Source organism: Vidua macroura, chromosome 11 (assembly GCF_024509145.1).
Source record: "Vidua macroura isolate BioBank_ID:100142 chromosome 11, ASM2450914v1, whole genome shotgun sequence".
Lineage (NCBI taxonomy): Eukaryota > Metazoa > Chordata > Aves > Passeriformes > Viduidae > Vidua > Vidua macroura.
In genome coordinates, this window is record NC_071581.1 from 14,087,164 (window position 1) to 14,110,724 (window position 23,561).

Genomic DNA, 23,561 nt, shown 5'->3' on the forward strand with positions numbered 1-23,561 from the left:
TTTTTCAGCTACTTTTTAACAATGTAACATCCTTCTCTGCTTTTCTATTTTTAACTTACAGTAATGTACTGTGAGATTGCTGAGATTTATTGCTGTTCCAGTTTAGTTTAGTTTTTTGGGTTTTGTTTCTAGTTTTCAGTCCTGTTCCTTTTTACTACCTAGTCCTGTATTCTCAGTTAGTCCTTGATAACAACATTGTGAAATCCCTAAAATATTAAAGGGGAAGAGGGGGGGGGGAAGAAGAAAGGGGAAATAATGTTCTATTTTCAAAGTCAACCTAAAGTTTGTTCAAGGGTACAACACAACCTTTTATTTTCCTGCTTTGTATTTTTAGGCAAACTACAGTCAACTAGAGCAGACAATGATTTAAGAGTCTGTCCCTAGATATATCGTATTTGTTTATGTAATGAAATGGAAAACTAAAGTTCATAAGTTCGGCAGAGCTGTGCTTTCTGATTTGCATCATTTGATTCACAACATTCATGCATTAAACAAATTATCCAAAACTCCAGTTTAACGATGTAAAGATGAGTATCTATGAAAACAAGCAGTGTTTAAAAGGTCAGCCATTTAAATCATCTTGTCACACGTGGCTGAGTGCAACCTGGTTTCCCTTCTAGGATACGTAAACTTACACTTGACAGTTCTGATACTTACATAAGTATAAAGTGAAATGATCCAACTGCTTATGATCAGAGACCAGCTACTAATGCTTTTCTCAAGGTATGTGCTGGCTCAACTCTGCTCTGAGCAATTAATATTTGTTCAGACCTGACCCTCAACTTTTTCAAGAATTAGAATTAGATGTAGCTTTTCCTCTCAAGTCTTTGCCTGGTACTGGTTGCTGCTATGAAGAAGCTCTTTATTTCCATTGTGGAAATAGCTGCATTTCAGTGACAAATGAAAGGATCCTTTAATGAGATTTCATGTAATTATTTTGCAGGGCTCTTAATTTTACATGGTTCTTTTATGTCTGTTGATTAGTCAGTGATTAATGTTCTGGACAGGTTTTGCTGCTTTGAATCCACCCACATCCCGAGTCCCGTTGAGTCACAGCTCTCAGACACCCCACCAAGCCATCAGTACAGAGTTAGCCTCAAGCTACTCCAGCCCCACCTGAAGTGATGTAGCCTGCTGGATGCTGGCTCATAACCTGCTCACATCCCTGTTCTGCATTTAGTGTGAATGTAGCCACTGGCAGCCCAGCTGCTGGGAGCCCACACTTCTCTAGCCTGTTTCAGGCTCCCAAGCCTACACAGAGCTGAAGCAGAACTGAGAAAGCTCTCAGTGTTTGAAACTGTGGTGGTACAATTAGGAGTAGCTCCTGTGCTGAGCATCCTTAGGCAGTGATTCCACAGCTGTTGCTGAAGTAGCAGACCTTTGTGTCCCCAGCAGGGCAGCCTGTCCTTCCCCTCCTTTCAGCTGTGCTGCCCCAGCTGTCATAGGCTGTGCTGTACTTGCCTGGGGACCTGACCCAGCTGAGAAGGAGCCCAGCAGAATAAAAGGGGACTTTGGGTTTTGTTCTTACCTTGGTTTATTTTATTTCCTCAGTCTACCCTGGATTAAGTGTTACAAGTGCAGGGGTCTGCACACAGTCAGGTGTGACACAGCCTGTCTCACAGTGAGCTGAAGCCTTTGGTTTGTGACTTGGAAACTATTTTTCCTTGTGATTCGGCTTTACATCCTACACTTTGCAATTTTTTTTTGCTCTTCTTCCCCAGGTTCCCTGCCAATATGTGCCATACTGCACTGCCTCACTAGATCTTTTAATTTCCAGTGACTAGGCCTGTATGTGCTTTGTCCCACAACCATAATGCTCCTTCCAATGTCTTTCAGAGTAGGATAGAACAGTCAGTGTATAATTCTTGCCTGAGTTCTAACTGAAGCCAGGGTTTCACTCAAGTGTTTCCAAAGTGAATGGAAAGGGCAAGTATGATTATTCTACAATGAACAAAGGTGAAGTATTTATTTATGCTGGCTGAAGTTTCCCCATATTACCCTTTCATCCTTCTACAAAATTTGAAGCTGAAAGGAGCTTTCAGAGAATTCAGAAATGCTGGCTGCAGGAACTCGTCACGACACAATTACGTTTTTTACATTTACATTTTTCTAGGCCAGTTACTGAAGAAAAGAGTGCAGAGCAATTAGCAGAAATCTGTATTCTTTGGCTAATCCCTGGTGGCAGTCAGACCACTGATTCTATCTGAATGTTTAAGAAGTTGAACCTTTGCTGGGAGTTATTACCTAGTTCTCTTCTGTTAGTATTTACTGAACTGTCTGTTTCCATGAGTGTGCTGGATGCAACTTTGGCTTCTCTTCTACTTGGGTGTCTGGTGAGTTCACTTATCTTCATCTCCAAAGTTATTGATCATTGGGAGCTGCTGAGACTGGGGTCTGAGTAGTGACTTTTGCATGTGGATACATGCAGTACCTGCTGAGAGCTGCAGTGAGATATAAATCTCAGAAAACAATTACATTCAAGTCATTCATTAGAGGGATTCATTAGAGAGATCCCATCTTGTGTCCTGGAAGTGTAGCTGACTATATGCCCCTGCTCCCAGCTGTGCCCTGAAGAGCAATTACTTCTGTGACCTCTAGTGGGGATAGTCAGGGATGCTGGGCTGTCACAAGTCCACACCTGGCTAAAGACAGATGGAAGTCATGTTCCCAGAGCTCCAAGGTTTATCTGTGAGCCCTGAGGTTAAAAGCTGTCCAGGGCTGTTACAAAGGCTCAGCATCCTCAGAGAGACGTGTATGTCACTACGCAGGTAGTGTTTTTCTAGTAACAACAATGCATCTTATCAGACACAACATCATTTTGCCTGTGTGTCTCTTGTCATTCTCAAGATTTTTCTATTGGAAAATTTTACCTTTTTGTGTTTCAGTTAAGTGGGTTTGCTGTATTTTTCATGCTGATCTGGGACGGGTTGCTGCCTGAGTTCTATGCCCATGTGGTAATGGGCCTGTTATTTTATTTCTCATTTGGTGAAGCCATGCCAGATGGATAATTCACAGAAAATGAGTGAAACATTCCTGGCCATTCAGGAATGTAAAAGCACATCTTAAAAAATGAAGCAATTTATGTAATTGGAACTTTGTGGGGAATGAGATTTTACTGCATTCTTGTCAACAAGCACCATGCTTAAACGTTCCTTATGGGGAAACAGTGACAGGTCAGAAAAAGTACAGCCTAGGGAAAGGAGACAGGAGAGGAAGATTCAGATGCTGCAAAAGGAGGACAGTCCATGAATTTGAATGAGCTTCACCAGGAAAGAGAAAGCTGGGACAGCTTCAGGAGGAGAAAGCTCTTGTCCAAGTGTAAATACCTGATGGGAGGGTGCAAGGAGCATGGAGGCAGCCTCTCCTCACTGGGACAAGAGGCACTGGGCATAAACTGAAATGCCATTTAAACACAGGAAAATGGATTTTATTGCAAGGATGACAAAGCTCCACAACAGGCTATCCAGAGGTTATAGAGCCTCCAACTATAGAGATTTTCAAAACCTGACTGGACATGGTCCTGAACAACCTGCTGTAGGCAATCCCTGCTGGGCAGAAGGGTTGGACTGGATGAGGACCCTTTCACAAGCTCACACATTCCATGAATCTGTCATTTCTCCCCTATCTTTAGCTAAGCAGGAAGGATCTGTTAGTCACGCACACCTTTTGTAGTGAGTGTCACCTGCTCCAGGCTCCATTTATTCCACATGACCTATTTCCTGTGCTTTTGTTTAGCTCCATCTTCACTGTGGGGCTTTCTTGTGCTGTCATTGCAGGGGCTTTCCCAAGCTATGAGAGTAGGGTACAATGGGAACCTGAGGTACAAGTAATTAGAAACTGTAGGTTAGGGAATAGATCTGGGAAACACATCTGCTTTTATATTACAGCCCAGCTAGTAAAGGTTTGTTAGCAGTAACATAAACAGAAGAAATAAATCAGTTTCTTTGCTGTTGGAATTACCAGCCTGAAGAGATGAGTCAGTGTCAGAACCTACTTAAAACCTTCTTTACCTAGTCATGTTTTTTTCAATATATCTTTTAATTATTTAGCATCGTATCAAATAATCCTTGGTTGAACATTTCTGATTCTGTTTATATTTAATTGTTGCTTTAACACCTTCCTGCTCACCCCTGCCTCAAGATGGTGTTGTGATTCCAACTTTTCACAGGGTAATAGTGGCAGGAAGGTGAAGCCCTAGTGGCTGGAGCCTGTGTGTGCTGATGCAGTGACAGTGCTAATTTTGCAGAGCTCACTTTTTAAGAGTCTCTAAAGAGTCCTGGTGACAGCTGTAGTTGAGATGAGTGATTAATAAATTGTGAGGGTACAGACTTAAATATTCACCATCTCCACAGTGGCCTCTGAAAGAAGGTTTGGACATATACAACTAAACAGGTTTTACAAAGTAGTAAATGATGTCAAAGTAAAATTCTACTCAGACTAAGTAATTTTGGGCTTGCTGCTTTTCCTTCTGATTCTGGTATTTGAAAACAAATTTTTATTTTGAAGAAAAGTAATGTTGTTCTGACTTGATATATCCTTAAAAGTCTGAAACAAGCAAAATTGTAGCTATTAACTCTAGGGACAGTGAAAAAAAAAACAAAAGGAAAGACAATATGGTAAAGAATTGTTTCTAGAATGTATCTTTCTGCTCCTTTGTCCACATCAAAATGATTTGCTGTAATCATTGTAAGAGAGAGACAATAATAATTTCTTGTTAGACTTCATGTCACTTGATGTGCTTGAAGTTAAGTGTGGTTAGTTGCTGTAATTAAAGAGCTGGTTTGTGTGTCAGATGGTTCCATTTGGCAACCAATCAATCTCAACCCTTCCATGCAGAACAAGGCACATGCTGGTGGTGTAACTCCCCGGAACTGGTGAAAAGAATCCTGTTCTTCATTTCTGGATTTCCGCCTACCTAAACCTGTTTCCAACATGTACCTTTAAAAATATGAAAAAACTTCCAGTTTAGGCATCCTTCTCTTGATCATAAATAGAACCCTTCCTCAGATGGACTACTACAGTATAAGTAAGATGAATGTACCATTGATGTGTATTTACTATTTACACTTGGAAGCTATTCCTTTTTAAAAATTAGAAAGCAAAGCAAGATCAAGTGATTTACCAGAGATCATACTGTCTAGTTCTGTCTGAAGTAGGATTTTAACTCTGAATTCCTGATTATAGATGTAGTGCAGCAGATTCTCCTACGACAAGAAACATCATTGTTTTGGGTGGTTGTCTGCAGCACAGGGAACTTGTCCTCTCATTTCTTCAGACGTGCCTGGTTCCAGAAGGAGATACTTAAAATCACCAAAAAGTGTGAGTCCTAACAGGCTCAGCACGACGAGTGCACTTCTGGCCACACCATTTCTTATCTTGCAGCCTTTTTCTCAGGATGTCTGCCAATAGCTCAGCAACTCATATGTGGCTGAGTAACATTCTAACAGGAGGTCTTACTCCTTGTTTTGGTTGGTTGTTTGTTTGCTACAGGAGACACAACTGTTCGATGTGAGCAACTGGATATGCTTCAAGATTGGCTGTCTGAATTCAGAAAATCTACCTCCTCCTCCAGTACAGCCAATCCAGAGGAGCTGGTGGCTTTTGATGTACTCTGTGGAGATCTCAACTTTGATAACTGCTCCTCTGGTAAGACAAGGTTTGCATTTTCCTGGTGTCTACCAGTCCTCAAAAGGAATAGGAATGTTCTTGATCCCTGTGGGTTATAGCAGTATATGACTGTATACTAAATTGTGACTGGCTTTTGCTAGGAAAAACTTAATTGCTGCAGACACTTCTAAAATAGGTATGAGCTTTGAGTGTGAGCTACTCCCTTTGGCTCATCCCATGAGCTCTGTGGAATTATTAAGCATGATGGGTTTTAAGGCACAAAGAGCAATAATTTGTGACTTGCAGTAGCAATAATGAGGACAGATCCAGTGGTTTAGCTTTACTTGAATTAGGTACTGTTCAACAGTTTTAGTTACTGATGAGAGACATGTATGGGATTTTTGTGGAGAAAAAGTAGTAAATTAATGCAGTTAAAAATAATATGGTAGTACATATATACAGACATAGAAGACTACAGAGAGAATTCAACTTTGCTGAATCAGTCTTGGAAAAAAATTAACTGGTGCTATGTACTTTTGAATTTTTTTAAAGAAATTTGTTCTTTTCTTTTAATTGGATGCTGATGGTACTAGAAAAAGAAATCCACAAAACCATAATTAATGGGTGGTGAGCTCACAGAGATGGAAGCTTTTTCCAAACATAAATATTATGCAGTGTAACAGTTAAATTACCAGTGTGGAGTGCAGAGTGTTGTGTCTGTGTATCCCTTGTGCCTCCCTGCTCTGTCCTGGCACATGGCTCAGAGGCTGGGGCTGAGGGGCCACCACTGAAATGCTGCACACAGAGAGCACAGGGCAGGCACAGGGAGGGGCTCATCCCAGGGACACTGCCCAGGGCAGCTCAGGCTGCAGCACCCAAGGTGGGATCCAGCAATTCAGATCAGGGTTTGTGGATGAACAGGTGAATTGGGCAACAGCACCCAGGGGATTCTGTAGCTTTTATAAGTCTCAGGTAACTGAGATAGAGAGCAACAACTGTACCAGAAGCAATTTTAACAAAAAGCATTGTCTGAGCTAACCCCCCCCCCAGACTGTAATCTCATTACTTGTATCAGACACTTGAAATGGAGTATTTTAGCAAAGTTTGGTAGAAAAGACCACCAGCTCAAACCCCAGCCCTTCTGTCACTCGTTTCCAGCTCTTATGTACAAACAGTAAATCCATCACAACTTAGGCTCCACAGTAAACTCGGAATGGTCCCAGTGCTGGCCCGTGCTCTCACTGGTGAGGGGAGCAGTGAGTGGCAATGGCTACAGAATGCTGGAGTCAGACACTTCTTAGGGTGAAGAATAATGCAGCAGTGGTAGTGAGGTTTTGAGGGAATAGAGGAAGGAAATGGTCAAGAAGAGCTCTGAATCTGCCCAAGCTGCCACACAGGCCGGGGAGCTGCAGCAGTGCCAGGCAAGGCAGGCTGGGGATGCAGCCAGACACATCTGCTGTGATCTGACCATTCTCTTGCTCTGTTGTTGGCTGGATGGAGTGGCCTGGAGGCAAAGGTGTCCATCAAGGAAATAAACAAGCTGCTGCAAACTGAATGGGAGACTGCCCAGTCAGAGCACAAATGGAGAGTGAATGGGCTCTGCAGCACGAGGAGAGAGAGATGGGAGTGAAGCTGTGAGGCAGAACATATGGTCAGGACTCTCCACCTGAGAAGTGTTGGCACTCTACCCAAGATCTTTCACAAGAAGCACAGACCATAATTAATGCAATTCTGAGCTGTCTTTTTAATGAAAAAGCAAAAATAACAATTTGCTTTTGGAAATAATAGTTGTAAACGTTGCAACTACTGCTAAAGAGAATTGAAAAAGGGGTTATAAAAATTAATTTTCATCTTTGCTATCTCTGACACTTATTTACATCACCCTCCCCTTTAAAATGTACCCAGCCTGGAAACTGGAATTAAGCTGGCTATTTATTTTTCTTTATTTTCAGATTGCTTTCTTTCCATATGTACTAAGCAAGATTAATGCAATGTTTTAAAGTCCTCTCCTCCCTTTTCACATTACTCATTGTTTTAGGGACATTTGCTAGCATTATAGTTAAATGAGTATGTTAAGTTTTTTTAAAGCAATAATCAGCTTCCTGTAATTCTCTTTGTGATTTTCTGTATCCTTTCCCACTCCACAAACTGATGCAACAGCTAATTAATGTTTCAGTGAATATCAAGCTTCTATTCTTAGTTATAGTGACAGTACAGTTTTCAAAGATCTTTAGGTCCATGAATGACCTTATGCTTATGACAGATTTTCTGGAACTCAGTTTTCCCCTCCAGCTTTACAGAACATTATGGCAACATTTGTACAGGGAATTCACACTTAGTGGGAATGTTATCAGAAAGTTCCTTACTGTCATGTTGCTTTGGACTGACTTATGTAAAAGTCTATTACGTTTTTAAACCTTTTAGCATAAGAAAAAAAGCCTTCCAATCAGATGGGCAAAGTTTTGTGTCATCAGCTGTGACTTGTCATGGTCCCACTGTTGTAAATTAATATTTTTTAATCTATCTTGGTTTTGAAGGAGATTCTGTAGACGTATGATACAACAAGGGAAAACTTGGAGAAATGAAAAATGGCAAAGATTTAATCTTCTGCTTTTCCGTAAACAAACCGACTGGCTGCTCAGACAGAAAGAGCAATTCTCTGTGTTGCCCACGTGGCAGAACTTAGGGAGGGTCAGTCTTCCAATCATCTGCTACAACTCCAGGATTCCCTGAAAAAATAGTTTTTCAATCTCCTTGCAGTTCTGGGCATGTTCTCAAGACTGAGAGCTAGCTGGAAAGATGTAATGAGACAGATGAACTGCCAGTCAGCTGTACTAAAGACTCTGAATAACAAAATGGCAAACGAGCTGACAGCTGTGAGCACAGCACTGCTTCACTCCAGCTTTTTGTTCAGCAGGGAGATCAGCAGCTCCTTCCTTGGCAAGACCAGCATTTTACACAAGGAGATTTGATGTGATCCTTGATGTGTGAGCTGGGCTCTGTCTAAGAGACACAGCTCACAGTTCAGAGTTTTGTTTTGGACTTTATTTCTCATTTTCACACATGCTCTTGGAATAGACAGGGACAAATACAACAGCAGCAGCAGCAGCTCCAAAATGAGGTGAATATTCTCCCAAGAGAGAGCCTTCAAGTGTTGCTAAGATGTTTTAGCCTTGTAAAAGCTGTAAGTGCTGTGAGGAAGTTTTCAGGAGCTGTTTGCAGTTTCTTTGCCATTTAACAAAGGCAAATGTAGCCATGGGCACTTTCAGGTTCCAGTTTCTTTCCCAGCTATGGTGATTGTGTTGATAAGCAGCACACACAGAACTGGAACCTGCTGGTTTGCTCAGGTGTATGCAGTTTTGTGGGATTTCTTACCAAGTGATCCTAGGAGCTTGATGTATGCTTTCAATGCAAGGAGCACTGTAGCAACTAGAAAGAATTCAATTTAAAGTTTGATAGTCATGCTGATTATGTTTAGAATGCTTTTAATGCTGTAGATAACATCCCAAGCAAATGATCAATTGCCTGTCCTTTCTCTGATCTGTCATAACTTGGAAAACATTCAGTCAGTGAATTCTTCTGGAGCAAAGAAAGCCTAAGGTTTTATCTTCAAACTAAGTGAGATGTGTAAATAAGCCCACAAGCAGGCATTTCCTTTGCCATTGGGAAGCCAGCCCAGCTCTCCTCTGGGTGTTCTATCTCAACAAGAGTTTTGTACTGTGTAAGCAAACAATGGCACTGGCAGAGGGAGGAGGTACACTGAAAAACTTTCACTTCAGCTTAGAGCTGAAAACTACCAAAAATATCTTCCACTGAAGACTTTAAGAAAGCATAGGAAAGCCCTGTTAATAGCAAGCATTTGCTGGAATTTCTAACAGGGGCAAGATCCTGCTGTGCAGTAAAGCTGTGGCTGAAGTGACTCAAATCTAACCTATGCATTTAGGATTCTCCTACTGAAGAAAAAAGAGGGCTTGGTGTTGCTCTTGTGGCACAACACAGAGCTTGCACTTGTTCACAACCAGGAGCTGATGTGCCTTTTCTTGGGGTTGTTCTTTCCCTGCAGAGGACAAGCTGGAGCAACAGCACTCTCTGTTTACACACTACAAAGACCCGTGTCGAGTTGGTCCTGGGGAGGATAAGCCTTGGGCAATCGGTAAGACTTCTCCAGCTCTCAGTGTGGGAACACCTCCCTCCTGTCACCCACAGCCTGCTCTAAGCAGCAGCTGCTTCAGCTGACCAGCAGGGAGAGTTTGGTGGAGGACAAATATTTATAAGGGGTATTTCTATACCATAAATTTTATAGACTTTACCAATATCTTGTAGAATGATAATTAAGAACCAAACAGAGACCTTGAACTGCATTCCACATTCTAGAAGTCATGCATCAAACTACTTGAATGCCTTCCCCAAATATTCTACTTTTAAAATCATCTCTAGATTACTTGGAGGGGAAGGTAGGCAATTTATTGTTTCTATACTTTGTGCATGCAGTGAAAGCCTGCAGCTTCTGCTCAGAGTGTTCCATTTGGTGCTCAATAAATACTCCCAGTGAGAATGTAACAAAGCAAATCAACTCCATGAATTGGTAAGGTTTGTGTTATAAAAGATTACCTGGAACTCTGAGATATTAATACCTGTTAAGACTCAGCTGAACGCACTGAAGTTTTAGAACAGGAATTAATACTTTCTCCAGAGGAGCTTTAATAACTGAAGATACTAAAGTTAAGTAGAACTTTTTAATAATGAGGCTTTACTCTGTGGTAGGAGAAAAACAAATTAGAGTCATGGGGGCTGAGAAAGTGGCAGTGTGGAGACATTTGCAAGGTGTCAGGCAGTAGAGAGGTCTGGAGAGAGAAGTGAACACACTGCTCTCAGAGCAGACCCCTCTCTCCCACACACCTGTGCCTCTGAAGCTTCCCAAGAGGCACATCCCAGGAGCTATGCTGGGACATTCACATCTCCCTTTCTGTTCACAGGTACCCTGTTGGATCCTGAAGGATTATATGATGAAGAAGTGTGCACCCCAGATAACCTACAGAAGTATGCAATTCCTAACCTTTCCACACGTTTTAGACAGTTCTGTAAAAAGCAAGTTCATTGCTTGCTGTTTAACATTTCAGATGTTCAGACTGACAGGTATTTTATGGACTGAAAACAAAACAAATAATCAAATTTTTACCCAGGGGTGTTTGGGGAAGAGGATAAAAGGGGCAGGAAAAGAGGCTTTTTCTAAGTCAAATAGGGTTGGCTTCAGTGGGTGGGAAGATGAGAGAGCTGCAGGCAGTGTTGCTTTGTCTCCAGAGCTGGTCCTACCTGGACAGCCCCATAGCACAAGAAACTCCAAGCACTCCCAGAAAGAGCACATGGACAGCTTGTCTGAAAGTCTCTGCAGGCAGCCAGTTCTGAGGTCACAGCACTGCAAAGAACAGCAAAAGGGAAATGTAGTTCTCCTCAAATAAAAACCCCACAAAGTTTAAAACACCACCCCCAGTCCAACAACTACTGAGTTACCCATTCACTGCAGAGTTCAATACACCTGAGAACACCAGCTGACAAATACAGAGAGGAACTAAACTGCACAGCAGACAGAACTAAAAATATGCCTCAGCATCACCTCTAAAGAGTGTTTATATTGAGAAACAGGTGGCTGTGGTTTGAGCTAGGGGAGTTATGAGAAATGCAAAAAAATCTTAATTAGCAGAAGTCTTAAGATAAATTTCTTGAATAAATATTTGTTAAATAATATGCCAGTGGAGAGAAATTAATAAGCTTTGTACATTTTAGAGCAGCACTTAATGAATGTGGCAATCCTTTTGTCACCTTCTCTACCATGAAGGCAAGTTTGCTGTGCTAAAGAAATACCTCAGCATCATGACTAACTATAAAAGATGCTCTAACTATGCATTACCAAAATATACTACAGAGGTAAAGGTATTTAAATTAAGAAGTCAGTCCAGATGTTTCTGTTGACACACATAATGGAAGTGGTGCATTGTAGGAAGTTGATGTAATTACTCACCAAGCACAGTATACTTCATGGCATAGATGGACACGTGGTTGAATGTATTAAGTGAGGCCACACCCTGAAGTTTTCTTTCAGTTTTGAACAAAGAAATTGAATTCTAGGCATCAGGTTTGGCTTTAGTTTACATCCAAAATAAAATTTTTTTATAGCGAATCCTGCTTTGCACATTTCAGAGATTATAAATTTTGCAGACATTTCTATTCATACATTAAAAACATAACTTCAGTACATGTGAAAGGGATTTCTGGAAAGCAAAAATAAGGTAATTTGGCTCTACAATCAAGTTTGCTAATGCAAATCTGTATGTGGGTGTAACATTATATTTTATGCCTCCAAGAGCAGGATTGGAGCATTTAAAAAAACCCAAAACACCAGAACAAAACCTAACTCCCTTCATCCCCTAAGAAAACCAAACCAAACCAAACCAAACCAAAACCCAAACAAACCCTGTGTTTTAAAGTGGCCTCTTCAAACAATATGTCACAAAATTCCTTTTGGGGTATTATGTTTTATTCCCTGAAGAGTTACTTGTGTTCAGCAATTACGTTCCACTGACAAATACATGACTGATTAAATAGGGAGCCATCAAATAATCAATAACAAATTAAGAATATTACTTCTGCTACCTCTGGGCATGCACAGCACCTCTGGCTGTGACAACTGAAAAATAGCCTTGAGTGCTGGGAACAGAATATACATAAAGCTCTTGCCTGCTAAGGTGGCTTTCAATTTCTGCAATGTGTTATAGTTCTTTTGCACTGATGAAATAACCCTCTCTGAGAATGTAATTTCCCCAGGCTCTTTCTGCAGCTCTGCAGGCAGACAGGGCTCTGCATGTGTGCATTCTGTGGAGGTCTCATGTATTGGAGAGCCATGGTTTCCATGAGAGGCCGAGGGAGCCTGTCCTGCTGTCTCTGCAAAGGACTGGCAAAGAGGGAATTTGCAAGGAAATTCCAGGAAATTTAAAGCAATTAATAGAATCTGGGCTTTAAAGACCTTTAAATGTTAAATAGCACAGTGGCTGTGGGGCACTGTCTATCTAACAAATATTGTTCATATACGCAGCAAAGCAGAGTACCGCCTAGAATTGATCCATTCTCAATTTTTTTGGTAATAAACCTTGATAAAGCTTTACAGACATTTAAATTGGCAATGTCAGCTATCCTGAGAATTATTTCTTCATCAGCACTCTTCTCTGGTTTATAAATAAAATTAAGTATTTCACATTACTAAAATAAATAGGCCATAAAAGCACTAGAACAACTCGTTCTTAACTATGTCTTTTGTGTTAAGCACAGTGTACTTAAAACATCAAACTAGAACAACAGACTTGGTACAAATAATGAGCAAGTCATTTACAATTATCAAACAATTAATTAGCTAGATGTAGCAACCTGGGCCCTGCCACACAGTCCTGGAAGCCACACAAGCTTCTGCTCAGAAAGGCTTCAAGAAATGCACACAAATAATCCCATCTCACAGAGATGATTGTCATCTTTGAGTTAAGCCATGGAATAAGCCAGTTTTATCTCTGAACCCTGACCAGAGGCAGGCCTAGGAGAGCACGTTCCAGCACAGCTAGAGAAAAAATTTAAATGCAATTTTCCCCAGTCTCTTCCGCTGGACAGGGGCTCGCACTTCTAAAAGCTTCAATACCAGTGAGAAAAGTCTTCCTTAGCTCTGGTGCTCCTGGCTGGAATGAGAGCTGGTCCCTTGAGGTTTGGGATGAGGGAGTTTTGCTTTATGGCTCCCTTGCAGTCAGTGCTCTTGGTGCTCCTTCACTGCAGCTGGGTCGGCAGCACAGAAGCAACCAACACAGGGATGGGGCTTTCACACTCCAGCTCTGGGGCATTTGGGACTGAAACCCTGTCAGGGAAAAACAAAGTTCCAATTATTTCGTTCTCCTTTTCTTTGTATCCTATGAATCAAGACAGTTATTCTGATAAAATTGGTTTAGTTGTGCTCAGTCATGATTAGAAATGTTCCCTCAAATTGTCAGGGTTTAACTGCCAGCACGGCTGAGCCACCTGTCCTGATCTTGTGTCGACTTCCTGGAGAGACAAACAGCAAACCCCTGTGCACAGAGAGGTGCAAGTTCTCAGCAGCAGCACATGCATGCACATTTACAATTTGCTTCCCTCATGTATTTGAAATTAATATTTCCCTTCAATCAGCACTTGTGCAGTTAAGACCCAGCACTCACAGACTTTTTAAAAGACATAACTGAAGTTGAAACAAATTCATGTCTTAAATGAATGCAAATAAGATATTTTTTGCAGTAGTGCTGCAGAGCTAATCAGCAGTTTCTTCTATTTTGTTACTTAATTATCTTTGCCAAATATAACTACAATTTTTGAAAGAGGTCAGTACCATCAAAGGACTTGCTTCCTTGAACCTAGAAAAACAATCTAAGGAAGTGAATCATTTGCAAGAGCTCTTTGGAGAATCAAAATGGGGTGCAGACAATAAGTTAATTTAATACGAGTTATTATTAAAACAAAGCAACACATAAAAGAAAGTTTACTTTCATAAACTGATTACAATAAGCTCTAAGAACCTTCAATACCTCCCTAAGTCCAAAGGGGGGGTTAAGAAAAGTTCAGATCAAATGACTACACGGTCAGTTTTGTCATTGTTATCTGCTGCAGAACATCAAGTGCACCTCAAACATACCAATTGACCCAAACGTAGAGATTGTAACACTACTGAGACCTAATCAGCTGTAGCCAATGCTGAGTCCCCTCTGCCACCATTCAGGTCCCTCCAAAATCCCAAAATCTGACAAAGCAACCATCTGAGTCTCACACATTAAAGCATATCACGAGTGCTTGTCCCTTGTTTTTCCTCCTTTCTGTATTCTCACATGTATACATTAAAAAAATTCCTGAACCCAGCCCCATAAAACCCACCCAAGTCTAGTCTTAAAAACTGGGTGATCAAAAAGATCTTATTTTTTTCCAAGGTAAAATTAAAGGCTTAGTGCCTGCTAGGACCCAAGTTCATGGCTCAGTGTTCCTCCTGTAACAGTTGATGCAGCTTAATGGGATAATCAACTTTTGCAAGGGAAATCACAGAACCGTGGGCTCAGGTTTTGACAGGTGAGTAAAGGAAGGAGATTTTTTAGGAGGTGGTTTTGAAAGTTAGTGTTTTAAGGCAGATACAGCAAAACCACAGCCTGAGCAGCCCCTGTCTGTGTGGGCTGTGCCACTCACCTGTGCTGGACTTGATGTCACCCTGGGCACAAACCCAGCACGGGCGGCTCCCAGTCCAGCTTTGGCTCACACGGCTGGGGCTGCTCCCCTCGGTGCTCCTTTGGCAGAGCTTTTAAATAGAACACAGCGGGGTAAAACAAGTTTCCCCCAAAATCCAACACAACAGCAAAACAGGACAGAACAGCACAGGATTACTGTAAGAACAGAGTGACAGGGACCCTTGTGGGGTACCTGGTCCAAGGTCATATTCGAAGCTGGGCTCAGTTCAAAGTTAGATTGAGTTGCTCAGGGCCTTAACAGTCTTCTGCTTAAAACCTACAGGTAATGTTTAAGCACCCAAAATAAGTATTTTAATGGGAGAGCAGCATCTTATTTCCTTGAACACGATTGGTACCTAGAAAACAAATTCTCAGTTTTGAGTGCTTCTGTTTGTGGCCTTGGGCTGGGTAATCTCCTTGCAAGGTGGGGGCAGTGCTAACACACTTGCTGAGTAACTTCTCCATGTGGAGGAGTTTGCAGTGTCACAGACAGGAATCAAGTAAATTAGGCTGTCATTTCTAGTGAAGAAAGGGCTTGGGGTCTAAGACACAGTAATCTGATGCTGAAACCTGCTCAAAACCACCCACCATGTGCCCAGATGTGTGTTCCTGCAAACCACTGCTCACCCATACCCTGTCTGTAAGGCTGGATGTTGTAATTTCAGGAGTTGGTCTAATCAGGAGAGGTTTGTATCAAAATGCTCAGGTTTGTACTAATACAATCCAGGAAACAACTTCCTCCTCTGCCAGTTTCAGCAACACTGGAAATCAGCAGAAGGGCTCTGAGCTGCCTTACAGCACTGACAGCAGGTTCCCCTCTCAGGTTTGTTCTCCTGCTTCAAGGGAGCTCTAGGACAGCACTGGTGATACCAAGCCTGCCATGAGGCTTTAAGAGCATTGTCAGCAGTTAGAGCAGCCTCACACTGGAAATCACATTTGGGAAAAGATGTGCTTTACAGGTTTAACAGTCCTTTGGGACTGGGATTATTCTTACCAGCGATTTGGAGAGAACCCTGGGTAATGTGTAAATTGCCAGGATGAGCAAACATTTAAACATTAAAACTTGCTTTGTTTGTTTTTTTAATGAAATAGGGTGCTGGAAAGTGAAGAAGGAAGGAAAGGATACTTAGTCTATCCCACCAGCAAGAACCATGGTTCCAGTCAGAAGGGGAGGAAGGCATCACTGAAAGGAAATGGGAGGAGGATTGACTATATGCTCTATACAGAAGAAGGTCTCTACCTGGAATGGAAAGTGGTGAGTTTCAGAGTTGCCAAAAAGCTGTAACTTACACAACACACTTCTCTGAATGGCACTGCAGTCTGTTCTGCTTGGATTAACACCCATACTCTGGGAGGACCTGCTGCTTTGCAATTTTCCACTTCTGTGTGCAGGTACTATGTTTGTAAAGCCACTACATAACAAAGTTGAGTTTAAGGATTCCAGCAGCAGCACTGATAGACGTACTGCTCTTCTAAAACAACCAACCAACCTTGATTTCACTCCTTTTAAACATTTGCCTAGCTGTTTTGCCTGATGCTTTTCCTGTGCCTGCAGTCTGAATATTTTTTAATGTTTCCAAGTGTCTGGATGTTCTTTTATGCTATATAAACCTACATAAGTTACAACTCTGCTGTATGTAGGCAGAAACTAACATGAGGGAGTACCCAGAGAGAAAATTTATAGGGTGCAGTCTGCTTCCTAATGTAGGGCCTTGCCTTGTACAGAGCTCCATGATGAAAACAAGGAGCTCATTCACATCTCTATTTGCCATACCCTGCACATGGATCACCTGCTGCAGCACTGCAGATGAGTCTGTCTGGAACAACAGAGATGTTACTGTAAATGGAAAGAGAAGGTGCAACAGATTTCCTCCAGACCAACTCAGCTGCATGCTACCAGTGGCTCACCTCATCCTCTGCAGCACACTGCCATGCCCAGAGTGGCAGTTCTCCATTAGCCCAGCCAAACCAGGCTGGCCCACACCTCTACAATACACTAAGGTAGTTCAACGAGGCTGAGTTCTGATGTGTGGAATGACAGACTGATTTTTCAGCTCCTTATCTTACTTTTGTTCTCCTTCTGCAGGAAGTGGAAGAGTTCAGCTTTATTACCCAGCTGGCAGGCCTGACAGATCACCTTCCAGTAGCAATGCGTCTCATGGTGTCTACGGGAGAGGATGACCCCTAAAACTGACCAGCTCTGAGAGATTAAAAGAGGGAAACATAAATGATATTTCAAAAATATCAGAGGATAAGAATGAACTATTCTGGTGCCACGTTAGGAAAGATGACCAGACCTGACCTGGGCTACTCCCAGAAAGTACCAACAATGTGGATCTAAAAAGGGAAGAAATGGAAGGGGCTGTGGCCAAAAGCCACTGTCACAAGTGGCTCAGGCAACAGGGCAGGCCTGTACTACAATGCTTTCACTGTGGACTGAACGGAACAAAGATGGAAGTCCTAATTCCTTCTGAACCAGTGCCATTCTTACTAAAACATGTTTTTATACTAATATATAGCACAATTTAGTTTGTACTTAGTCCGTGAGTTAGTGCCGCTCAATGGTTTTTTGCATCATTTCTTTGTCTAACTACGAAGCCGCAGCTTTTTCTCTTTCTTTAGCCTGTGACAGTTGTAGTTCGTGCTTGCAGCAGCCGCATGCGCCCGCACTGCATGCACCGGAGAGAAACCGGGCAGAGAAACCTGGCAGCAGGGAAGGGAGGGCACAAACCAGCCCCAGCCAAAGCCTCCTGGGACTGGAAACCCTTCTGTCAGTACAGGTAGACCTTAAACCAAACAACTCTCTTCAATTTGCAGACCAGTATCTTCCTGTCCGATTTAAGGATAATTAAAAGATTTGGAATTGAGACTTCAAGAACACAGTCCCACCCTCATTCCAGCTGTGTTCCCACTGAAATTATGAACTGTTTTGTCTGAATGATGACTCCAGAATCAGGCCTTCAGCTTTCTAAATGCAACTTATTCCCTTAAGAAGAAATAGTTTCCCTGTAAAGTTTTTTTCTTTCCCATGTGTGGGACAGTTCTGAATTATGGTATGGGATATGTATGTTACTGTAGAGTGAATAGATTCCTGTAGTACCATTGGTAACACCAGAGCCAACATTCTGCCTTAGCTAGAAAGGGTAAGTGGGAAATGAATTGTAAAATGCATGCTAGATATAGAGTAAAAATAAACATAAGTGACATTTGGGGGGAAAAAGGTGTAGAACAGATTATGATTGATAAGGCAGAATAACCTGACAATTTTCTAAAGGAATCAGTACACTTAAAGGGGAAGTGGAATGTGGCCAGAAGGAGAGTAGAGAATAGAACTGTGACTCTTGGCCTTAGGTAACTGCTTCCCAGGAACAGAGGCTGTTTTCATGTCTGTGAGACACGATTCTTCATTTGTTATCCACCCACAGACTTGAATGGGGGTCTTGCCATCTGAATCATAGTTCTTTCTATTAAAACTCTTCAATTGTGGGGCTCCCCTCTGCCATCTTGTCCCCATGACCCAGCCTCTGTAACCTTAACAAAAATAATGAAAACCTGAGAATCAGGTCCATAATGAGACTTGCCATTTTTTTTGGGATTTAATTTCACAGGGTTTCTGTTGTTGGGAGAACAATGAGACCCCTTCTGTTTTAACCCTCACATAGTTTCTTCTGCCTATTTCCTGTTCTAGTTTAGTTTTATTTCCTCTTGCATTACAAATTCCCTGTGTTAAGAAGAGTTAACCCAGTATTAGATGTACTCCATTAAGTAACCTGTTTTAGTTATGCTGCCCACAAACTCCTGAGGATGCTCTTGTTTTGGTTTAGTTTACACTTGCTGTGAATCAGCTTGAGCTAAATCAGAATAGATCAAAATTAGAAATCTCAGTCTGCACAGCTTCTGGTACTTGCTTAGTTAGCTACAGTAAACAACAGAACTTGTACTTAGGTCTGATTTTGCAAATAGTGAAACTGGTAATAGTCATGAGAGTGCAGGACTAACAGTATTGGCTAATTCCAAGGAGGCAGCAAGGCCACTGCTCACACTCTCCCTCTGCACCTGGTCTTGACACATTTTATGCCTCGTTTTCCAGTCCTGGGGTTCCTTCAGCAGAGACTGCCTCTTAAAAGTGTACTGTGCCAAACCGTGGGGTAGTCTGAAGTGTAACCCATGCGGACTCAAAAATGGAACCAGACTCAGTTTCCCTTTTTATAAAATTAGGAATTCAAGTTTACAGAATCAGAGACTTTAGTGTACTACCCCAGTGCACCACCAGTTTCCCACTTTGTATGTCTGTCTTTATACAGAGGGTGCACATATGTGCAATGTGTTTTTCGGGTTTCTTATTGCTCCAGTCAATTCAGAAAAACTTGTACCCAAACCAATGCTTTTTAATCCTGTTTTCTACCTTGCTTGTATTTTATTAATCTTTTTTAAAAAACCCAAACAGTACCAGTAGCAATTTGTGTGCTGTCCAGCAGATATTTCTCAGTAGTAAAACTAACTACAAGGTACGGTATTTTTAATAGTTTTCCTAACAATGTAAATTAAAATTTGATATCAACTTCACCAAGTATCAGTTTCAGGAGCTGAATTTGACACTGTGTGGGATACAGACATAAAACTACTGCCAAACAATGTTACATTATTTACAGTAAAAGTACCATGGTCTAAATTACTTTAAAATTTGTTCTGTGGCTCTGTGCTGACTAAAAAATCAGCCACTTTCATCAACTTTTTGAGATATGCTGAGAAATGTTTTTTCAAATTTGAAGTAAACTGTTTTAGATTTTGATGTTCCTAGTTCCTCAGTGCTCAAGAACTGGCTACTTGTAAAATGTTCTCTTATACAATACACACACATTTAACCAGTGTAAGTAGTTCTAATTTACTGTTTTAGGGATGTGGCTTTGCAAGGGAGTGATGCTGGGAGCTTCAGCATTGTGGCACCACTGTACAGATGCTCCTTGGTTTTTGCATTGATCCTGTGCCTTCTGCTGCCTCGCAAAGCTTGCAGGGGTCAGAGAGTGTCTGTAGCAGTGAGCTGGAATGAACAGGCTTCCCCTTCCATGACAGTGACCTCCAGGAGAAAAATGAGTTTTGCCTACACCACTCCAGCCACCACAGTTCCACCCAACACCCCACAGAGAATCCACTCAGACAATGCCTGTACTGGCACAATATCACTCATCACAGGCCTTAGGCAGACACTATAGAATAAAATATTTGCATTTAAAAAAAAAAAGGGGGCAGGGCTGGGGGTAAAGAGACCATGCCAGGAGAACAAACCCTGGAAAGCTTTTTCAGATGTCAATCCTACTTTGCTTATGGATAGCATGACCCAATTTGTAAGTAGAATATTATAAGAAATCAAGTTAAACTTACTCTACTATGTTTATTCCACTTTGTTCTGGGATTTCAGGCAGCTTCAAGAAGTGACTGGTAAGACTATGCTTGGTTTATTACCTGCCCCTCACCAGGGATACTACAGATAAGTGTCATCTTTTTATAAAAGCTAGATAACATCTTCTGTTTCTCATGTTCAGTTTGCATTTTACAACAGCACTTCTAGAACAAGTGAACCAAAGGCCCAAAGAGGGCAGTTGAAAACAAAGCATTTCCAGGAGTTTTGAAGATGTCAGGTCCTGACAAAGTTGGTAATTTTAGATCACTTCAAAAACGCACCCTAGAGCTGGAGCAACTGAGCCCAGGGAGGTACACCCAGCTTCATGCTGGGGGAAAAGGCACTTGGCTCTTTCTAGTGGTGCTCAGTTTTACTCCATCCCAGCCTGGACACTTGACAGAAGCTGCCTAAAGCACCCAAACAAAAACTACCAGAGCCTGGCTCCGGGAGAAGCCTGCAGCCCGAGAAGGTGTGTCCTGCTGCCTTGTGCCAGAATCATGACAAAGTTTTATCCCAGAAACACTCTCAGTTAGTCTGGCTAGACCCTCAGGCCTACTTGTTGGGTAAGACAGTAAGATTTAAGGAACATACAAATCCAATAAGGATTTACTTTTTTTTTAATGGCCTTTGTTTGGTGGTCAGATGAAGCCAATCTGACTGTCCCCAGTTTGGTGTGTGACCTACCCTGGATCACACAGCAGCACAGCAGTGTCAGCACATATCATCAGCTCAGAAATAAACAGTTTTGCCTCCTCCTGGCACTACAGGATGAGGACAGAAATACAATTCAAGCACTTTGAAAACCTCCCAATTTTATCCATTACAAGGGTCAAATTGTTACTGAAGGTCTCACTTTTCCATGCCATTTTGTTTTAAATATAATCTTGATGCTTTTAAAGACTTGTATTATTGCTGAGGTTTAGAAGTCCTGTAATAAGAATAACCTTTTTTTATTTCAATGATTTTTCGGTATTGTATCCTTCTGGAACCTAATGTTTTTATATGGTAAGCACACACCTTCTGACATTTTGTTATAAATGTATTTAAAAAAAGGAAAAAATTAAATATTTTCATTGGTTTCTTTACCTGCAAGAAAACCACAATCACAGACCTGATAAAAACAAGGTATTTTAAACAATATGGAGGGGTTTTTGTCTTTTATTGGTGCTGAAAGGAATAACTGGTTGATGCAAACAAGATAATAAAATTTCAAGGCTCAAAAGATTCTGTGCTGTCACTTTCTCTGATTTTATGATGTGGAGTCTGATGTCACCAACACAGATCTGACTCCAAATCACAGTCTGGTGGGTGGGTCAAGTACAGCTCACTGTGGTACACCTGTTGTAGTGAACTTGCAGAAAACACAGGATGAAAGAAATGAGTCCTTTTAACTCCCCCTCCACTGCCCCAACAGCCCCTGCACAGACACCCTGAGCAGTTTTCAGGGGTGCAGCCTTCCTGCAGAGCATTCCCTGTGCATCTCACACCATGTCCCTGCTGAACAGGGCAGGCTGCAGGAGCACAGCTGGGCACCACAACAGTGATCTGGCCCCTGAGCTCAGGGAGAGCAGGTTTTCATCTCTGTGCTGCCCAGTCGAAGATAAAAACCACACATCACACCCCATGTGCAGTTGTTGATTTAACAAAACAATGTCAAGAGAAAAGAATCCACTTAACTGGTTTAGTCTTCCCAAACAGTGCCATAAAAGCCAGTAGGGAACCCCTCCTTGAAGAATTTATTTTGTCCTCAAGCAAAAAGGATGGAATCAGTGGATTTCATGCAAATGAGTAAGAAAAAGGACAGTGCACAAGTTTCTTGTCATTGCCTCAGGAAGGCACCACCCCATCCTGTGAGACAGGACATTAGAGATGGTTTCTGCAGCTTTCTCCACTGCTGCACAGACGATTTATGTCTGCATTCTGATGCTACCACTGCATTATACTTTGACAGACTTGATTTTCTAGTGGTAGATTCCTAGACTGCCTCTCCTGCAATACCTGACCTATTTTCCTATTGCTGCAGTTGGTTATTATGTGAGCAGCTCATGAGTGGGTTCCCTTCTATGAAGTGCTAAGGAACTACAAGTTAAAAACACAGTAATTTCTTGGATATTTGCATATTGCAGATAGTTACAAGAACAAGTACAGAAAACTGCAGCTCCTTCCTGCTCCCTGTGGCAGGAGTTGCAGTGATGAACTCCTGCCCACAGCTGCCTGCGTGTCAGCACTGGAACAGCACTGCCATCTGCCTCCTTGGCTATTTTACAGACTCTCTTGGCCAAGCACAATTACTGAAACACAAACCTCCCTATCCCACTGAAATTCATGCTCAGAATGCTGCTAAAACCATTATTCTTGTAGCCCTTTTCTTTGACTATTTTTAATACTTTGGTGTGGCAATTCTCCTTGTTGCATCTGATTGAAGTAGCTCATCTACATTTTCGTGACCTTTCAGAAGATTATTCCAGATTTCCCATCTACTACTACTAAACTTGTATGCCCATTTTCTTCCATACTTCCCCTGACATTTAGGGAAGCCTCCAAGAAGCCACTTTTGAAATCAGTGTGTGGGGCTTGCTAGAAAGACTGGCAGAAGAACAACAATCCCATTTCTCACATTTTACATAATGGTAGATTTAACCACTGCTCCTTACAACCATTAAATGTGGACAGGAAGAAATATACATTAATTGAAGGAAAGATTAGAAGAAAATGGGAGGAGAAAAAAAAATCTGAGAATAGTTACACAAAAAGATGGAATCTCCATCAACATTCAACTCAGGCTGTATATGCCTCCTTCCCAAACACCCTCAAAACTCCTTCCTGAGTCTGATAAACATTTCATACTATTGTAGATCACATGAGCTCCTGAGGTTGTGCTCAGCCACTGATACCTCCCCTGTGGTAACAAGAATCACATCTGAATGGACAACTAATCAGAAAAGGAGATGAACTAGAGTAGAAAAATGCTACATCTTTCCTGTGTGCTTTAAAGGATGAGATAATTGAATATAACCACAAAATAAAGGGGCATTTTCCACATGCTCCTATTAACACACCAGCTTTAAGCTGGCTCCCCTGTCTGTAAATGGCGGAATTCCTAGAAAATGGCACCAGCTTACTCTGCCTCTCTGGAAGTGTCTGTAAGCTGATGCTTCACCTTCTGATGCTCCTGTGGGAGCATCTCACCAATTCAGAGTTCCCACCACTGCCAAACCCTCTTTTCCCCTTCTGTAAGTAAACCTTTGATGTCTCCAAAGCCAAACCAAGCAGAATAA

The 23,561-nt window shown here is 41.7% G+C and overlaps 1 protein-coding gene across 3 annotated transcripts in view; it reads left to right on the forward strand.

The window, feature by feature from the left end:
- The window catches only part of SMPD3 (sphingomyelin phosphodiesterase 3), a 102,044-nt gene extending 80,536 nt beyond the window's left edge, over positions 1–21,508 (forward strand). For all 3 annotated transcript variants that reach the window (XM_053987213.1, XM_053987214.1, XM_053987215.1), the window contains 5 exons: positions 5,491–5,646; positions 9,671–9,760; positions 10,584–10,647; positions 15,975–16,137; positions 16,969–21,508. In XM_053987213.1, the coding sequence (XP_053843188.1) occupies positions 5,491–5,646; positions 9,671–9,760; positions 10,584–10,647; positions 15,975–16,137; positions 16,969–17,070 (575 nt within the window). In that variant the 3' untranslated portion in view covers positions 17,071–21,508. The remainder of the gene's footprint in view (positions 1–5,490; positions 5,647–9,670; positions 9,761–10,583; positions 10,648–15,974; positions 16,138–16,968) is intronic.
- The last annotated feature ends 2,053 nt before the right edge of the window (positions 21,509–23,561 follow it).